Here is a 19,675-nt window from a genome sequence, read left to right as displayed (position 1 = left end):
CTAACATCTTATTTGAAACAGGAAAGGCTGGAACTAAACAAAGAAAAAACAAAAGTGGTCCGTCTAGTAGATCCACAAAAGCTCAAGTATAAATGGATGGCGAATGGGGTAACGGTGGAAGAACAAGGGTCATACAAGTACCTCGGAACAATAATATCACAAGGAGCGAAACACAAGGAGCACAAAGCAGCAATACAAGCCAAGGCCCAATCATTAATCTTTGCTTAACGTTTACTAAAAGCAAAAATTGACTGCCCTAATTACAAGCACCTTTTAAAAAATTATGGCAGCCCAAATCATGCCCACCCTATCCTACGGTCTAGTTACTTGTTGTGGCAAGGAGGCCGATCTATTAAATGACCTACAGATCAAAATCTACAAAGCCATCTTCAACTTCCCAAAATCCGCCTCATCATCGCAAGTCAGGCTTGAATTTGGACTCAAAATCAGAAATTCCGAAGCATGAGCGGCTTCGTGAAGCTCTGTCACAAACTACGCTCTGCAGACCCAGACACAATGGACTGGTTGAGCTGGGAAGAAATAAAAAAACAGGCGGACAGCGAAACCCCGAGCACCTGGGGAAAGCATTTGAAAACCTGTCTGAAAGAGCTAGAGCTGGAATTAGTATGGAAATCTAGGACGGACAAAGCATGTTTAAGCAGATCAGCCAACATGGAAGCAAAAAGGAAATCCTTTCTGGAGGACAAAAACACACTTGCAAAACGTCGGCATGGATGGACCATCATCAACTCCTTTACAGCACTAAAACCTCAAGCATATCTTTCATCTCACTTTAGCGGGTACTTAAAAGAGCATTTACAGATTACCGGATGGGTCTGCATGTTTCGAAAGATTTATTACCGTCCTGGAAACGCACTCAACAGACGGAGCAATGTCGTCTCTACGGTTATAAAACCGAAACCCTAGTCCATTTTCTCTGTGTATGTCCAGCACTCATGGCTCAGAGGCGACATTATTTGAAACCCATTTTAAACGAGCTAAACATCCGATCCTGCAGACATGCAGTAACAAGTTGGTTGGGAGGACCCTCCATAATTCTGGCATGCCGGGGAGTCAAATTCCTGGCTGAGGTGAGAAAATGCTTAAGCCAAGTCGAGCAGGGGGGAATACTGAGGAGGCGGGCCACTAGGCCCACCCTAAATCCAGGGTCTCGCATAGAAATTATAAACTGTAGAAACAGACTGAGACCGTGAGACGGCTGGAGCATCCCCGGACGAAAGTTTTTAAACATCGCATTTTATATAATTCTTAGACGCTGAGTAGCAACAAGACCAGGACATTTCATTATCTTTTGTACTGTTATTTTATCATGTGAAATTTGTAATAATTTTAATTAATTATGCAATAAACCTTTTTGACTTGACTAAACACACCAGTGCCATCTAAAACATGGCACTGAATATAGACGGTGCATTAAGTGGGATGAAAAAAGGTAAGGGCTTCTCTAAAAGGGCCATTTCCAAATATTCATAACTATGAATCATTCCTAAACGGAATGGCCGATGTGACTAAAGACATGGATTTCCATATTTGAATTCTGAAAATATAAGATTGCAAATTAGCCATTACTGTGGAAGGGGTAGAGGTCATTGTAGTGTCTGTCACTTTTATTTCCCCCCTTCGCATCACTCTCCTCTTCAATCCCGCCCCCCATCCGTTGTCCGTGTTGTCTTTACTATACTTCACAGTGTTTTGGACAGTCCGCTAAGCTGCAGCTGTCTTGGGAGAGCTCCATTTAGCTGTGTTTTATGGCAGTCTTGCAGCTCTCTTTGGGGAAGGTAGGCATATTTGTTGGTTGCTACATTTGGCAAGCAGCCGAGGGACAGTTTTGTTGATCTGGCAGCAAGTAATCAAGAGTGTTGAGACAGTTGAGGGAATCTGTTTGGGTGCATTTTTTTACTAGTTTGTTGTTGGTCACTGAGTTAGTTTGGTAATGTTAGTTGTGTTTTTGTTTTCTTAATTCGTGTGAGTTCACTTTGGGACAGCGAGTTAGGATTGGTTAGTCCAGTCCTTTGCTGTGAGTTCACAATCACATTTGGGGATATTAAATACTCTTTATGCCAGGGTCTCTCACAAGTTTCTTCCTCTCTGTTAACAGTTTTGCCGTCAAGAGTTAGAACTGGCCGTAGCCTATCAAGATGCCTGCATTGTTGGAAAGGCCAAAGCTATCCAATGCTATGGCCCGGGCACTTCACCGCCACATCATGATGGAGAGGGAGCGGAAACGCCAAGGTATGTTAATAGAGGAATGGAACCACCACCGGTAATTTTAATCGGGAGGTGCTTGTATGTGAGCATTGAGAGAGGGTATGCAGTGATGTTGGTATGGTAAGGGGTGCTCACACTACTATACGTTGCTACAGCATTATCTGTGGTGGTTTTATATGCACACCAGAGCATGTCTGAGGTTGAAGAGCGGCTAGATTAAATCTGATGTACAGTGCCCTGGAGGGTCTCTCACAGTCAGTTTGCATGCATCCTTAGTGCATTCATATCTTCTTTTCCCCTGCTACTCCAAGAGTGTAGACAGTCAAGCACAGTTCTCTATGGCCCCTAAATATGAAACGGGTGCACAGTCTCGCTTTTGGTTCTCTGCCCCCTTACATGCTGCTCTCCCCAGTTACATTTTCCAATAACATCAGTAGAGTATCTATCCCCATCAAGGAGTCCTCTGCACCTTCTCTTGATAACCTACACCTTTTCCTGATGAGGATTCTTCGTGCTTAGTTTGTGCCCCCTGTCTTTCTGCAGCCTCAGTAGGAGGCATCCGGTGAGGCTCTTCCTTACCATTCCTAGTTGACCACCTTCCCTGCTGTTGTCTCGGAGTCTTTTCCAGTCATGTCTGATTAGAACCTCTTGTTCTTCGTTGGGGAAACTTTCTCTGTTACCATCTTCTGATTTTGATATGTACCTGGTAAAGCCTCTGACTGCCACCTCTTTCTTCTCAGAGGAGGAAGAGGTGGATAAGATGATGGAACAGAAAATGCGGGAGGAGCAGGAACGCCGACGCAAAAAGGAGCTGGAGGAGCGAATGTCACTGGAGGAAACAAAAGAGCAGGTAAAACCTACTGCACACATGTTGTGACTATGGGGGCACTGTACGACGAAGGCCACAAACCTCACTGTTTCCCTACTTTCCCTCCATTCAGGGCACTCGCCCTGTATTGAGTTCCTCTTCTTACTCCTGCCACAGACCCTCCCCTCCCTAAAAAGACATTGAATCCTCCCTGTCCAGCCCGACTGCTTCTTTCGCATTCCCTGTGTTCAGTCACCATTATCACACTGTGCAGTCTGCACCTGACTGTCCTCCTCTCTTTCACAGGTCCAAAAACTGCAGCTGAAGCTTACTTCTCTGCAGGAGGAGAAGCATCAACTGTTCTTGCAGCTTAAGAAGGTTCTCCACGAGGAGGAGAAGCGACGACGCAAGGAACAGAAGTGAGAGAGGAAGAACTGTTGAAGAGCAGAATGGGGGCGATTGCATAGAGGAACTGAATAGATTGGGAGAAAGAGCATGCTTGTGTGTGCACATGTTTGTGCTTATTTATGTATGTCTGTTGTTGCTCTTTCTCCACTATGCATAAGCAAAACAGTTGTTGGAGTGCAGCATTATGTTATTTGAACTTCCAGGCTCCCTGGGTTCACTTGTTACTTTCACAAGCAGGCCTTCTCTGTTCTGGGGCAGCCATCTTGTGCTCAGTCTGGCTCCTTAATCTTGGGTTTAACCATGACCCGTTTTCCTTTTTCAGTGACATGTCCACATTGACATCAGCTGCGTATCAGCAGAGCATGGCAGTCCACACAGGAACTCATCTTATTAATATGCAAGGTAAGTAGAAATTTACAGCTGAGCATTTAGTTAAAGTATGAAGAAAAATGTACATCCTCTTATTGCTGATGTGATTGTACAGGACTCCGTATCCATATTTTTCTGTAGAACACAATGTTTAAGCCAACTAATCTGATCTTTATGTTGGTGTCAGCTTGGAGAGGAAATATTTTCAAGTACAAATGCCATTCCTTACAATTTACCTGTCCTCTATTTAACTATCTTTTTGTCTTGTGCCTTATCATATGTACACTGTTTTTAACAAATCTAGGACCATTGGCTCTTATCAGAGTCGTGTGAAATGCTTTCGAGTAATTATAGTTTGGTAAACAATTGCCTAAGGTGAAAACTGAGTCTTAACTAAGTGATGTTGAATGATGACAACAATTAACATCCTCTCATCTTTCGCAGCTAAAATGTAGAAAATGGATTTACATTTAGAGGAAATGGCTTGAGTCAAAATGTCTGCACAGCACAGTTATTTAGGAACTGGATAAATCTATTGGACCAAATGATATTCAACTTCATTGGCTACCAGAGAAAGCAGAGCGATCTCTTATAGATGCCTTACAGTACTGTTAACCTGTATACATTGCCATGGAAATGAGATTTCCTCTTACTCTGAAGCTTGTTTCCGGTCCAGGGAAGGCATGGCTTGGCAGTTTGGGCTGGACTGTTCCCATGAGGCACAGGGTCCGACTGATTTGCATATGGCCATGTCTGAACTGGGGTGGCAGAGTGGGCTAAAGAATGGTGATGGATTAAACCCAGATCAGTTGACTGGGGGTGAGTGCTTGTATTGTCAACGCTCCGTCCATCACCACCTTTGGTTTTGCTCTTACTCTATCCACCAGACTTAGGGGCTCTTTAAAATTTCAGTGGGGGCGACACCAACATCCTGTCGGGATCAGTCCCACCAAGATCTCTAACCCTGGTCAGACTGCCACATTACGGTGCAGTCTGTTGGACTGCATTGGCCCAGCGACCGACCGACTGCTTCCGATGGGCTCAAGGACCCCCTCGGGCGGGTGGTCTGATCTCATTCCCCACAATGGAGGATGTGCCTTCTCAGCACGGCCATGGGGATTGCGATCCACCAACAACTTCACGTCTGTTCTTCTGACAGGAACAGGTTGGCAGAAAGGTATTTTTGGGGCCTCTAGCAGTGCCCCTGTCCCTCCCCTATAGGCCCTGGGGGGCACCTGTGGTGCTCTCTAAACATTCCTTATCATGTGGTAAACATAGCATGGTGCCTGCCACAGGTTGCAGGGATGTTTCCAAACATGCCTTTTGGCATTGGGGCTTGTGCTGTGGCCCTTTTGCGGTTCGCAGCACAAGCCTCAATGTGAAGAAGCATGTTTCTGACCACCTCCACGGCGGATGGATTGTAATTTGGCGGGTGGGACCTCCGACTTTCTGTCTGCCAGTCCTGTTCCAGCAGCGATGGCGGTCGGACGCTCGTCCGATCACCGTCATAATCGGCCCCAGAGTAGCTTAAACAATCCATGGCTTTGACCCGCGGACATTGAAAAAGGCAGCTGTGATCAATTATTAGGAGCTATTGAAAAGGTAATCTGGGTGGTTACTTCAGTGTGGAAAGGGAAATATGTGCGGGTTATGGACAGGTTTTTTTTTTTGTGCCGGAACCCTTAACCATAATAGGTAAGCACTTTGCTCCCTAAGATGCAGAGTTCGAGGTCGTGGTGCATTGTCTTCCGGTATTTAACTGGATATTACAAGGGAAATGTTCAGATTTGGTCACTTGTGTTTTGGCCCACTGTCACTATTGACAAAATGTGTAGAGAACCAGAATCTTTCTTACAAGAGGAGCCACAGGCTAGGCTGTCCGAGTTTTTTTTTCTTCTTTTTTTTTTAATAAATGGTTTTTATTAGCATTTTGTGCATTGAAAATCGCACAATATTTTATCCATTGTACATACATCGTTATTTATTCTCTATTGCTGCATCTATTGAAAAGATGAAGGCTTATAACAGGCATGGATCAACAGTCTTATTTCTTACCCTGTGTGTCTCGGTCTAAAGTGATCTACTCTTACTTTTGCTAATTACTGATATAAAAGACCTCACATTCTTGATTAAAGGGAGCCCGTGGTGTGGGGCATGTAGTGTCCTCTGGTCTTTGTATGCGTAAAAAGATATTCCTTTTCTGTAGAATATAACATAGATCTTAACTAAATAACCACAATCTGCTGCTTTCCCTGGAGCCCCTTCTCATGCTGTTCTTCCTTACCTTCTATTACATATATTTTTCAGTTCTATTCTGTATGGAGAGGGGTGAGGACCGAGGGGGGGGGGGGAGGGAGTTTCTAAAGGGCGCAAGTTCAGGCAGAGATCCATGTAACTATCTATGTATTCTTTTATATTCTACTCACATCAGTGCTTTCCCTGTCATCCTCGTCTTCCCCAGATTCCATCGAATCCCAAGCCTGCAGTATTTCAGCCCAGGATTCTGCGAGGGGCTTGCACCATTTCATTATCTTGTCCTCTCTTGTCGGTACTTTTTCCTCGGCCCTGGCCCATGTTGAGACCTCTGCCTCCCGGATCAGTACTCTGGGGTCACTCGTTGCTCGCCATCTGCTCGCTATTTTCCTTTTGGCCAGTATTAATGCTAAATCCTCAAACCTGTGGCCAATCCTTTGGGCTTTTGACCTAGGGAAAAGCCCAAGCAGACAGACCTCCGGGCGCACCTCAACATTCACGCCAACACTCTATTGATTATCTTCCTCCAGTAACCCTGTAGGTCTGAACTGTTTCACAGCATATGTGAGAAACTAGCAGCCAGTTTGCCACATCTGGGGCACTTTCCGTCTGTCGTCCCATATATAACATTTAGCCTGTGTGGTGTGATGTTATGTGAAGCGTATTACATTGTATTCATTATAAGTTGTAGTTCCTGGATATTTTCTTAATGCTCTCTAGGGATTTCTTCCATTACACGTCAGTCAAAGGTCTGCAGACCAGCTCCCCCCCATTTCTCCTGCAGGTGTGTGAATGATGTTTTCGTTGTGTCCATTATTGCCCGGTACAACCATTTAACCAGGTGTCTGGCAGTACCCAATGTAACCATTGCCTGAAGCACGGGGTGTGTGTCAGGTTCCCGAGTGTCTCTACCCCAGAGCGCCGTCATAGCCCTTCTAACTACATGGGAATTCAAGAATTGGCCTGGCCTGATTCAAGAATTCAGAGAGAGACAAGAGCTCTCCGTCTTGGTAGCAGTCTCGGACTGTAGTCTCCCCAGTCTCCTCCCATTCTTTCAGTTGACCATGTATGAGGGGGGGCCCGGTTCGGGGCTTATAAGGGGAGCTCCATTCCCCTTATTTAGGCATCTATTCCAACATTTCAGGGCCACCTCCAACAACACTCCCATGTGTTCTATCTTGTATTTGGATTGTAACATTCTGGGCATAAACGTCTTGCATGGTGGTTTCACAGACAATGCCAGCGTCTCCTGATTCGGACCCTCCAGCCATTGTGCTAGCCACTGGAGTTGCGCTACCACATAATACGCTTCAAAGTCAGGTGCTCCCTGGACCCCCCCTCCCCCAAGTCAATGGCTGTCTTAATGTCATAAGGGACACCCTGTGTCTCCCGCCATCCCAGATCAGTTCTCTTAGTTGGGTGTCTATCTCTTTGAACCATGTCTTGGGGACTATACCTGGGAGATTCACAAAGTAATGCAGTAATCTTGGTAAGATAACCATTTTGGAGAGCGCTATCCTAGCCTTGCCCACAAGCCTGCCTAAAGGCCACATTTGACCTTTAGGCATGGGTAGCTTTTACCAGATTCCCCTCCAATAAATCTCTCTGGTCATGAAAAATCTGAATACCTAGGTATTTGAAGGTATATGGCGACCAGGTTAGTCCCTCTTGTATTCCCACTGGTCTAGCCAGCACAGGCCTCACCGGGAAGATCTGAGTCTTGCTCTTACTAACAGAGTTCCGACAGTACAGGCTAGGCAATCTTCTAGAATAGAATAGGTGGTAGAGATTGTGTAATATTATGTCCAGCAAGTTATCGTTTATTGTCATGCACTGTCTCCTGGGCAAATATCGGAACTCCGTTTCACATCCAAGGGTATGGGGTCTTTGTTGTACCCAACCAGATTCACATCAGGTTCTTTGAAGGAGGAGACATCATCTCCAAAATTAGCATGGTAAATTTCACTGTCAATGAAAGTAAAAGGTGAGCAAGAATCTGCCTAAACTTCAATTATTTGGCCGTCTAACCCAGTCTCCCACTTAAACAGATCAACCATGTGTACTTAATAGTTTCCCTTCACTGTTACTTGAAGCACCTCTGCGGTATCTTTGCATACACGCGCAAAGTATCCTTTGCGGTTACACTTACTGCACATGGCTGTTCTGGCTAAACAATTATTATTATTCCCTAAATGCCCAGTACTACCACACCTAAAACACTCCAGTCTATGTTGAGAACTGCATTTTTCCTTATTGGGCTCCTTATACCCATCACTCTTCTTTTGTAATAGGACATACATTTCCAAATTCGCTTGAGATTTCATTTGCACCTTGTTCGGTTGTCCCATTCATCTCTTTAATGTATTCAGATGTGTGTTCAACACTCTTCACAATATCTATGGTATTTTTAAGGTCAGGATTACCAACTAACAACTTTTCTTGAATTTATTTGTTATTACTACAATGTACTGATTGATCATGAATGAGCAAATCAGTTAATTAATTGAATTTGCATGTGTGAGCCAAACCTCTTAGTATGGCTATATAGTTCCCTACTTTTTCATCCTTTCCCTGACTCCTTCCAAAGATTTTATGTCTCTCTAAACCGACATTCATTTTTATCAGCAAACTATTATTCTTCTAATAGTGGAAGAATAGGCATCCATCTCTTCAAAACCTTCCTAATCCTCTCCTAAATCTGGAAGACTGTCAAAAACCTTCCTACCTTCCCCACCTAAGTTGTGTAATAATATATGTTGTTTCCTTATTGCAGAGAATCCATTGGCACATATGGCAATTGAATATGTTTCAAACAGTTATCCAATGTTTCCACGCTACAATTGGTTCTTCTGCATCTGACAAAAACGGAGAAGGTTGATTCATGCTAGCTGCTGCCATGTTGAAATTCTAACTTCCTAGTCTAAGTAAAATGCAAAGTGAATAATTACAAATCTGTGACATTGCAAAGTTAATAATGTAAGATGTGGAGCATAAACAAAAACTAAAACAATCCTTCCTAAAAGGTTGAGCAACCTGTGGAAATAACAGTTAATAAGAGAGTATCAGTAGTTGAGATATAACATAGCATTGAGGGAAAAAAATATCCAATATAATGTCAAAAAGGGAAAAATGATGTTCATGTTATTGAAACTCCAATGCCTTTCCTTAAGTTATTCAATATTAGCCAAAATAGTTCTTCCACTTGATGCATAACACTATTTTGGGTGAATGGTACACAGCCTAGATATCTCTTCACACACCAATAGTAACTGTAGTAAATAACTGCCACTAAACGCCAACCGATTGACTGGAGCACTCTCCCGTAAGGAGAATTCACCTCACACACGATTTTAACTGTCATTAATAACTGCCGCCAGATGCCACTCATTTGACAGAGCAATGTCTCAGCCGGAAATCATTTGGAGAAGGTCAATTGTAAAAAAAAAAAAAAGAGTAAAAATCACATAAAGATGGGAGAGAGGGGAGACCACACCAACGTTTCATGAAATATGGATGTCTTTGGTGTGGTCTCCCCTCTCTCCCATCTTTATGTAATTTGTACTTATTTTTACAATTGACCTTCTCCAGCTGAGAAATTGTTCTATTGTTACATACTCTACCCGTGTCTCAACTGGGTTAACAGGTTTACTCCTGTTCTCCGATTCCACCCGTTTGACAGAAGCGCTTTCCCTTAAGGAATTTCCTTGCACGAAGTCCACGCTGAAATAGCTGGAAGAATAGTTAAAATTCCTATCACCCACCTCACCGTTTAACGATGAGTGCTCACCTCAGGATTCTTGACACTAAGTACTCGCTACACAAGGGACTCCTTGAGGGCATTTCTATGATGTACCTTGTACAAAGACACAGCAAAGGTAGTGCTTTAACCACCGGTAATCGCAAAATGCAACTCCGCCCAGATCAAGGTTGTGCCCTGAACAGGAAATCCTTAGGGCCGGTAATGCGTCAATTGCTTCCTCCTTTTGACTACCAGGGCGTACAGACGAGCTTGCATGAAACAAGGCCCGTGACAGCCCATTCTGCCTTGATGAGTGCACTGCAGTAATATTCAGACACTACACAGTGTTTCTTGAGTTTGACAGACCAATCTAGGGCTTGCTGTGTCCTTGATCCCACTCAAAGCAAATCGCTGGTGAAGATGCAGCAACAAGAAGCACACGGAACCAATTGGCAACACTTCGGAGGGGATGTCAACTCCGTTGTCCTCCTCACAACAAAATCGTCGCCATTGAAATAAAGAAGATGAAATGAGGTAAGTTCAAGAGATTTGTCGACATCCATCGCCCACCACAACGGCAGTTAGACTCTGAAGCTTACAATAGAATGTTGACATAACGTTCTATGGAACATTCAAAGTAACGTGGAGGGGTGGAACGGAAGCTTCCAAGGGCGAGGGAATTAGAATAGGCAAAAAAAGGAGTGGAGAGGAAGTGTAGAATAGGAAGAAGAAATAGAAGAGGAAAATTACAACAAAGTACCATGGATATGTTCTTGTCAATGGCGAAGCTAAATGACTGTGACAGTGGGGCAATTGTTTGGATATACCAAGAAAAGTTGCTAATTCCAGATTTGTATGGGTAGGGGGCTGAGCAGAGTAAGATGGAAGGAACTCTTGTTTTTGCTGTGTTTTTAGATTAAGGTAGAAGGCATTCCTCGAGTTTGTTTGGGATGACTTTGAGGATTGTTAAAGGCACTGGGATGGGGGCTGTTTGAGAAAGTAGTCAGCCAGCAGCACACTGATGTATGCTGATTCCGGTTTCCTGGATCATTGTTCCTAGTGGCTTCAAGTAGAGAATGAATACATGTGGATAACTGGTTGGTCATGAAGGCACTCGATGTTTCAAAAGAAATTTGGTTCTGAATGACCAGGAGGAGGAGAACCATTTCTGCCTTGTCCCTCTATCTCCATCCTAACAGACATGATGGTGATGATCATGACGTGTTTCGTGATATAGGGTGAAATGTGGATGACTCGCATATTATTCAGTACTTAAAAGTGCACCAGCTTCATTGTGACTTTGAGGTCTGAATCTAGACTGAAACAAGTGTGGAAGCACATGGGGCATCGCTGAACAGTTTGCTTTAATATGATCCCTTGAATAATCTGGACATTGTTTTGTTTGGATGGTAAACTAGATCTGCTCAGCACAGTTGGTGATCAGGATAACTGACAGCATTTCAGAAGTTCTCATTACTGAAGGCAGTGTCTAGATTTTAACAACAGAATTTAGTTTTCTCTTGTAAATGTATCCAGAACTCTGTAACAAAGAAGCTGATGCTCTATGCTTCTCTTAACCACTCTAAAGAGACCCTTCAGCATCAGGCACGGTCCAATCAAAGCAATGTTTACACTCAAGAGGTTCTCAATTATTTTGTTTGTATGGTTTTTTTTAAATTCTGCTTACCGCAATATTGTAGTTGTACACATTTACCTTTTCAGCGTTTCTCACGATAACAAGTGTATAAGGCAATCTGGCAATTTTTGGGACACAGGTCTGCCACCTTTGTGTTTGTGCCTGAACTCTTTGGATGAAATTGGTTGGAGTTCTTGGAACGTTAGACATTACTGTCTGTCACATTTTATGCTTCTTTGTTTTAGCGGGGAACTCTCTAAATTGGTAGAAAAACCTACTCTTCAAGTGCCTTGTCCCCCATAATTGAATGTGTTCACTTTCGTGTTCTGCCTAAACTTCCTCTACCACTTCCAATTTTCAAAGTTTTTCAGGACTTTGAGCTCCCAATGTAAATTGCCATTGATCTGTGCAAGACCTATCCTTATGGCTGCATTCAACAAGCGATGAAACAATGAACCATTGATTATTGTGCCGACATATCAGCCAAAGAGGCTGCTAACCATATTACTTTTGTTCTTTTGCCTGACTTGAGCAGAGCACTATGCCTGGGTGAATTTTGTGTACAATAAATCACTTCATACTTCCTTGAAGTGTACTCCAGGTTTGCTGCCAATTAAATTGCACGGGTAAGTTCCGCCCATGGCTTTTTCTATTACTATCTCCAACTTCGAAATCTCATCACTGATTTCATTAATCTCTCTTGACACCGGTCACTGAAAGGTTATTCCTGAAAGTGTTCCCAATCGTAATACCTTTCTCAATCCGATAACCCTCAGTGCCTTTCTTGCACTAAGACTGGTTATTAGCAGTAAGAAATTTGCTGTTTTAACATTTTAAAGGAACATACCATGCTCTGGGTATCACCTGTTAAGGTCTCAAAACGTTTTGGGGGTGGGGGTGGGGGGGTGAGGGGGCAAGGGGGCTGCTGGTTTGTCGATATAGTGTGAATGTATGATATAGAATTGCTCTTTACGGTTCTTGCCACAACACTTGCAAGTATCACTGTTGTCATGCAGGGAAACCAGCTCTCCTGTGTCCTCCAACACACTTAAGTATGGTACTTTGGCCGCCTCACTCGTTAATTCTCTTGTGAACTGGGAGGCTGTTACCTGGGACCTAAGGTGATGCTAGGTGGTTAATGGCGTGTGTGCATGCATGCATGCATGCATGCATGCATGTACTTATGGGGTATTTGCATAGCATAAAGCTAACCGAAAGACAGTGGAGTGCTGTACTGGGTCCGAGGCAAAGATACAGCCAATTAACAATAGGAGAAATAGCTAGGTCCTGAGAGCAGATGTGAACTGTTAATGTGTCTTGATGTAGTATTCTTAAAGAGGTGTATCTTCATCCTTATTCTAAAGTGAAGCAGGGTTAGGGTGTTCCTTAGGGACACATGAACTTTGTTTCATGTACTGGGTGCATAGACTGAGAAGGCCTGTTGCCCCTTTCTACATTTTTCACTTTATCTCCAGTCTGATGGTATTCTGACTTTCAGGGCTCCAAGAGCTACTGCAGATGTTGCACTTGTCTGCCAAATAGCCAGGGTGCCAGACATGATGGCTTTGTAGATGATGCATTTTCTGTCGGCTTTGACGACCGCTAGTTGTAGTCCCCCAGAGTTTCTTAGCTGGAAATACTGGCTCTTTGAAGTGAAGGAGACTTGCATTGGTCCAAGATGGCGACCATGCCCTTCATGCCAGTAGAAGTAGCTGGTGCTCTATTTTTCCTCCGTTGCCTGTACAAAACTAACTGGGCATACATACACAGGTCTGTGCATATGCAGCTCCCTGTCCATTATGGATTAGCTAAGCAAAGAGTGCCATCAATTAAGACTGTGGGGAAACTCTCCAAAATCTCAGATATTGCATTCGGGGCTTAAATGTTTTCTACTCCTTTTTCAAACTAGCCTAATGACATCAATGTGAGTGACTGTTCCTGTATTTAATTGTGTATTTAATGACATACAATGATACTTCGTGCTTTCAAGTAGTTCTACTAGGAAAATAATTTCTTTACAAAATTTGTATTGCAGATAATATTTAAGTCCATGGGGAGGTATTAAAGAGAGATTTAAAAAAAAATATTTTTGTTTACTATGATGCCTAGTTGTGTTAAATGAAAGAGGGGTCACAATACTTAAATCTTGTTTCACGTTTCTACTTCTTGTTTAGGCAACTTAGCTTAACGTATTAACCGTAATTGACAACTATGATAAGAATAGAATAAATTGTACAACCAACACAATATTTGAGATGGTAGTTTATTTCTTTTAGTCAATAACCCGATAATGTACAAAACAATTCCCAAAGAAGCAAACGTGGTAGCCGTAATTGATAATACAACTTACCTAGATAAACCTTTGACAAAATGAATCCTTTAGGCCATCCATTGTGTTTTTTATAGTGCTCAGCCATAACCTTATACGATAGTCCAGATAAAGCATGTGTTGTTTTGAAGACAAGAACACTGCTTTTTTGCTTCTCTTAAGACTGATGGGCAAGGATATTGTGTAGACCGTTATGCTTTGCTCTTCTTCTCTGTTGTACGATCTAGAAGCCCCCACTGTAATTGGAAGGTGGATCCCTTGAATGTGGCTGTCATCGTGAGCGCTGGTTATTGCTTTAATTCCTGTGTGGCTTGTTTATTGTCTCTTTTACCTTCTAGGTTGCTGATTGTCCTATCTCCTGGACCTCACATTCTCCCTTCAATTGTTTCAAGCCTTGTTATCTGGACTGGCGTTCCTACAGGGGTTGGGTGTGGGTGGTTTGTAAAAATGCTTTCTGATTGCTTTTGATCCTGTTAGTGGATTTTCAGTACTGGCTTGTTGGTGTTTGGGTGGGTTTTGCTACAGGTTCTGCTGAATATTCCATCCCACCAGGGTGCCCCATGTTTTGCATCGTGTTTACATTGCCGGTCAATACCAGGGGCTCTGGTGTGTTGGAAAGTGTCTTCGGAGAGTCTCTGTTGTTTCCTGGTGAGATGTTCTTGGTATTTGGCAGTGGAAGGTTCATATTGACATTACATGGTAGAGATTATGGTGGTGTCTATTATTATGGGATTCTAATATTGGCAGAATGTGGCAATGTGCGCAGCAGCTGAGCAGCTGGATGAAGGGCTTGTCTTTGACCACTATGGACAATTCATTGAGAATGTCTTTTTAACAGGAAGCCCCGGGGGACACAACCGTCCAGCCACTCTCATGTCAGATCGAGCCAAGCAGATGTTTGGATCACAAGTCATGGCGGTAATTTCATTCCTTACCTTGTTGAAACCCCATATGTGTTATTTCTCTTAAAGCGTGTCTTCCAGCTACAATCCCATAACATTCCACCCCTCAACAAAATGTTACTGCATGCGCCTCTTATTTCAATTCTAGAGTGTCATTCTTCCTCAATAGCTTTTCCCACTCTGTGCACAAGTAATTTCATTTGTAATACACATCACTCCTTCACGACCGCTTGTATTGCTGTTTACCATTGAAATTTACTGCTACCGCGCATCACTTCTTCCCAGCACGTTGTACCGCTCCCTGCATATGTAAGGCGATACAAAAGGGGATGATGGACGGAGCGTTTGAACAAATCAAACACTCACCCCCAGTCAACTGATCTGGGTTTAATCCATCACCATTCTTTAGTTCACTCAGCCACCCCAGTTCAGACATGGCTATATGCAAATCAGTCTGACCCTGTGCCTCATGGGAACAGTGCAGCCCGAACTGCCAAGCCATGTCTTCCCTGGACCGTAAACAAGAATCCTGGGACCGGTTTCGGATTCATAATCCTCATCAGCCAGGCTATCTTGAATCCATCCCCTTTTGTATCCCTGCATATGTAAAGCACCGCGGGCACACCTCTCACCTGCCCCACCAGGCTGTCCCACTCCCTGGCCATAGAATTATTATTATTATTATTAGCAACTTGTAGTGCGTACAGCTACCCCAAGGGGTTTCCCGGGCAAAGGCAGTCTCAGATTAGCTGTCCCAACTGTACGAAATCAGAATAACCAAGTTTTCAGCACCTTATGGAACGTGAGAAATGATTTACAGTTTCTTAAGTTATCTGGTAACGAGTTCCAAAGCTTCGGATGCAGGTAGGCAAAAGAATGGCCCTTCATACCAGTTAGTCGAAATCTGGGAACACCAAACCGGGCCTGGGTCGAGGATCTTAGTAGCCGGGTTGGATGGTCGGGGGATACTAGTTTTTGAATGTAATGTGGTCCCGGGCCAAATTTGGCCTTGAATATGTTGCACAATGCTTTGAATTCAATGCATTTGGCCACCTGAAGCCAAAAAAGTTATTTTAATAAATAAAACAGAAACCTAGCTGGTAAATTGCCTGTGTAACACACCACACACTTTTAACTGAATCAATAGGCCAGATTTTCCCTGAAAACATCTTGTCCTATCACACCACACTCCTCTCCCTCCCTGCTCATGTAATTTTACCAAAGAGCAAAGCGCTCCTCCCCAGCGTTTTGTACATTTTATTTCCTGCATATATAATTTCCTCCATATATAATTTCCCCCTACGGACCACATCATGAAGGCTGTATATTTGGAAAAGTGACAAATAACAGTTGTCCAACTGAGAACCCTAAAGGGACTTGGAATTGTATATTATATAAAAATCCTGTATTATCCCTTAATATACTGCACATAAAATACCACGTGGTCATACATGAAACTTCAACAAGCTATCGCACTCTAGGCACATATTTGCACCCATACTCTGTCACTCTTCTGAAACGCCCTGTTTCGCTGCCTGTGTATTTAATGCAATCCCAACACACGTGACTCCTCAGCAGCTTGTTTGGTTTCTTCACATTAAATCTACTTCTAGCCCATATCACTTCTTCCAGCTTGGCAACCCACTCCAGCATGTTCCTGCTTACACATCATTATATATGATGGTAATGTGAAGCTCCCTGATCTCCCAGTGAGGTTTGAGTTGGAGGATGTCGCTTTCTGCTCTTCTTAAATATTAGAACGCAGATCTGAATGTTTTAATACCTTTTCCTTCTAGTTGGAGTACTTTATTCTTCAACTAAGCTTAATTTCCCTTTTTGCACTAGTCACCTGTACTTCTGCCTTCCTGTTTACATTATGCCAACATCTCATTACTTGCAGCACATTTCATGGCTTTATCTGGTTCCAAGAGGTTTAATTTATTATCTGTATTTTTTCATTTCAGTCTCGTCACTATCAAGGGCAGCCAGGATTTGCCCCAGGTACACCAGAGCACGGGCAGTACCAAACCAGCCAATCCAGCCATAGCCCCTACTCTGTTGGGCAATCTCCACACGGCTATGCACCAGGACAGGCTGTGCCTGTCAGCTACGCCAGTGGTCAGCCAATCCGAGGTAACTACCTAGGCCTTACATATGTCTCTACTTCATATGGGAAAACAGGTCTCTGTGGAGGATAGAGTGGCTATGGCAAGCTCATTTGTTCTGTGTATTGTGACAGTTTGTTAGTATCTTAGGTGAAGTTAGTGAACAGAAGCGCGTAGTGTGCTCGGTTGGATTCAAGTGAATAATCCAATTTGTTTAGTGTGGCTCATACCACTAGTCATCGTCTGGCTTGTGAAAGCATAACATACGAATGTAACCAAGAAAGATTTCTAGGATTTGCAGAACCAACAGTGACTTGGCTATTTGTCCTGAATCAAACTATGGGAAGTATTCTGGGTTAGGAGGTACAGACTGGACAGAAATTATAGTTTCGAGTTTGTATCCACGCAGCACCTTTTAAGTTATGAAGGGGCAAAATGTAAGACCCCATAATTCTGCATGGATTTAGAAGCAACAGGAAAGTAGTGCAAACTGTTTGCAGGCAAAAGAATTTATTGGAGACCCCCCACCCCCCAGCTTGGAAATGAGTCATCGTTTCATACATGAAGAAAAGCCGTTTTCTAAAGGCTACACCTCTTGGTTTCCACACAGGTCCCTCTGCGTTCCAGGCCATGCAGTACCTGTCTCACCAGCCGCAGGCCTATAGCGTTCATGGGCACTTCCCACCCACACAGCCAGGTGCGTATCTGTCTCACCCCCTGACTTGTATTGGCCTTCCTCTGTCTTCTTCTGCATCAGTGTGTCACTCCTTTGTCTTTTTTGTCTTTTTGCCTTATTTTGGGACCGTAACGGCCCCTGTGTGGTGTACAGCACAGGTCTTCGAACTTTTTTCCTCTGAGCACCCCCTAAGCAAAATGTTTTGAGGTTGCCCCCCCCCCCCCGCCTTCCAAAACTTTATAGCAAGGATTGGGGGTTTGGGAGGGGCCATGGCAGCGGGCAGGGGGCGGGCTGAAAGATGATTTAAGGAGAACTTTTTCTATAGCTCATAAACCGCACTAAATATGAGACTTCTAAAACCGCAAATGCATCAAACAAAAACATGTATTGTCCCCAAAATACTGTACCCCATAATTTGGGTGTTGTGAGCCCCTTGCACTCTTGGACCCCCAATGAAACTACACGTGCTGCACTAATGATAACTGCAGTCCTGTGTAGCAGGCTGCCTTCTCTGCATCTTTCACCCCTTCCCCACCATGCCGAACCATCATTCCAATCTTGAAACAGGCTCTCCGTCCCTGTCAGAAAAAAAGATCTCCTACATGGTGTCTCCTTTTTTTCTTCTTTTTCTAAAAGGGTGCCCTCGGTCCTAATGCTAGAAAGGAAAATAAGCTCCCATGCCCTTTTTTTTTATTTTTAAAAAAAGGTAGTCAGTCATAATTGAGGAGCATGCGACTAATTAGAATGAATTGTTGAAGGGATTGTACTTGGTCCACTTTTCAGTATCCTAGTGGGCAGTCCCAGGTCATCAGCGACAGACCATCCCATTAACCGCGACAGAGGCCCTGCTTCCCCCGTAGCCTCTTCAAATGAGACCTTACACTTTGTGTTGGTCTGCTTCGTGTCCCTTGTCTAGATCAACGTTTGCTTTTTTTTCGTCCTTTCATCCATCCCCCTCCTCTGGCTTTCATTTCCCTTTGTCAGTTTTCTTCAATTCAGTGAGTCTTTATCCTTGCCTCTTTCCCTCTCCTCTTTATTCTCTTCATCTGCCCCCTCCCCACTTGTCCCTCACTTTGCAACTCCTTCTGCAGAATTTTTCTGATTGTTCTTTTGCAAACCTCTATTCCTTCTTTATCACTCTCTGCATCTTATCCTTGTTTCACGTGTCTCCAAGTCCTCCTTGTTCTTCCTCTATGATGCTTCCTCTGCCTTATTTGTTCTTGCTGAATCCCCCTTCTTCTGAGTTACTTTGCTTCCCAACTTCTGGTGTTCCTTTTCTTTGGCTCGCATGCTTATGCTATTTTTCTCTACATCTAAATTTTTCATTTTTTTCACTAACGCACTTCCCTGGTGTATCCTTTACTCTCAACTTTTCTCTTCTTCTCCTTTCCTCCTACATTTATCACCGCTGTATATCTTCCTCCAATGAGCCATGTTCTTCTGTTACTAGGATTCATCACTTCCAGTGCAGGTATCCCATTGCAGAAGCAGTTGGAGCACGCAAACCAGCAGTCAGGATTTACAGACACAGTGAGTGCACAACCCCTCTTTTACTCTGCCCTGCTTTTCTCTCTGCTTTCTGAGGATGCTCCAGTTCTACTGTACCCAGACCCCTCATATATCCAGTTGTCTCTCCACACTCAACAGATGAGTCATTTGAAGGGGATGGTCTCTGTTCAGAAATATGTGGTCTGGAATAAAGATCCTTTCCTTCCTCTCTTTTCTGGTAAGGTGGTCTCAATCCTTGTTATAAGACTTCATCTTTTCAGGGAAATACCCCATGATGCCTAAAGATTGCACTGTATTCTGGGATGTGTGGCCTTCTTTCAGTCTTTATGCTGATAATACAGGCTAGTGCCATGTGCAAGTAGTATCTTTTCACTGTCTAGCTTAGTTGTACCACACCGTTTTTGTATTTATCTTAGAAGAAGGACATCTTTAAGCCTACTCTTAATATTACCTGGCGCCCTGAGGCAGGGCGTCTCTTTAGTCACTGTGTTAACTGTACTGATATGCCAACGGTTCCTTTGTTCATATTCACAACATGATCTTTCTGGGACTGGCAAAGGATTAGAACATGTTTGCCTGCCATAAAATAAGTTACAAATTGGGCCTGGGTGCAAGAGTGACCACGGTTACAACCATGCCAGCCAGGCAACTCCTCCCAAAATGCTTGCTGGCTTCTTTCCTTATCCATTTTTTCTTAGTAGTAGCAGTTAGG

General features: G+C 43.5%; 1 protein-coding gene across 1 annotated transcript in view; it reads left to right on the top strand.

Annotated features, from left to right (window-relative positions):
• GPS2 (G protein pathway suppressor 2) overlaps positions 1 to 19,675 on the top strand; it is a 45,597-nt gene that overhangs the window by 14,763 nt on the left and 11,159 nt on the right. Inside the window, exons 2-9 of the mRNA XM_078670633.1 lie at positions 2,120 to 2,253; positions 2,970 to 3,079; positions 3,344 to 3,456; positions 3,768 to 3,847; positions 14,610 to 14,689; positions 16,638 to 16,806; positions 17,389 to 17,475; positions 18,905 to 18,984. Of these exons, the coding sequence (XP_078526759.1) occupies positions 2,160 to 2,253; positions 2,970 to 3,079; positions 3,344 to 3,456; positions 3,768 to 3,847; positions 14,610 to 14,689; positions 16,638 to 16,806; positions 17,389 to 17,475; positions 18,905 to 18,984 (813 nt within the window). The 5' untranslated portion in view covers positions 2,120 to 2,159. The remainder of the gene's footprint in view (positions 1 to 2,119; positions 2,254 to 2,969; positions 3,080 to 3,343; positions 3,457 to 3,767; positions 3,848 to 14,609; positions 14,690 to 16,637; positions 16,807 to 17,388; positions 17,476 to 18,904; positions 18,985 to 19,675) is intronic.

The sequence above is a fragment of the Lissotriton helveticus genome, chromosome 12 (assembly GCF_964261635.1).
Source record: "Lissotriton helveticus chromosome 12, aLisHel1.1, whole genome shotgun sequence".
Lineage (NCBI taxonomy): Eukaryota > Metazoa > Chordata > Amphibia > Caudata > Salamandridae > Lissotriton > Lissotriton helveticus.
This window is presented reverse-complemented; position numbering and strand designations above follow the sequence as displayed.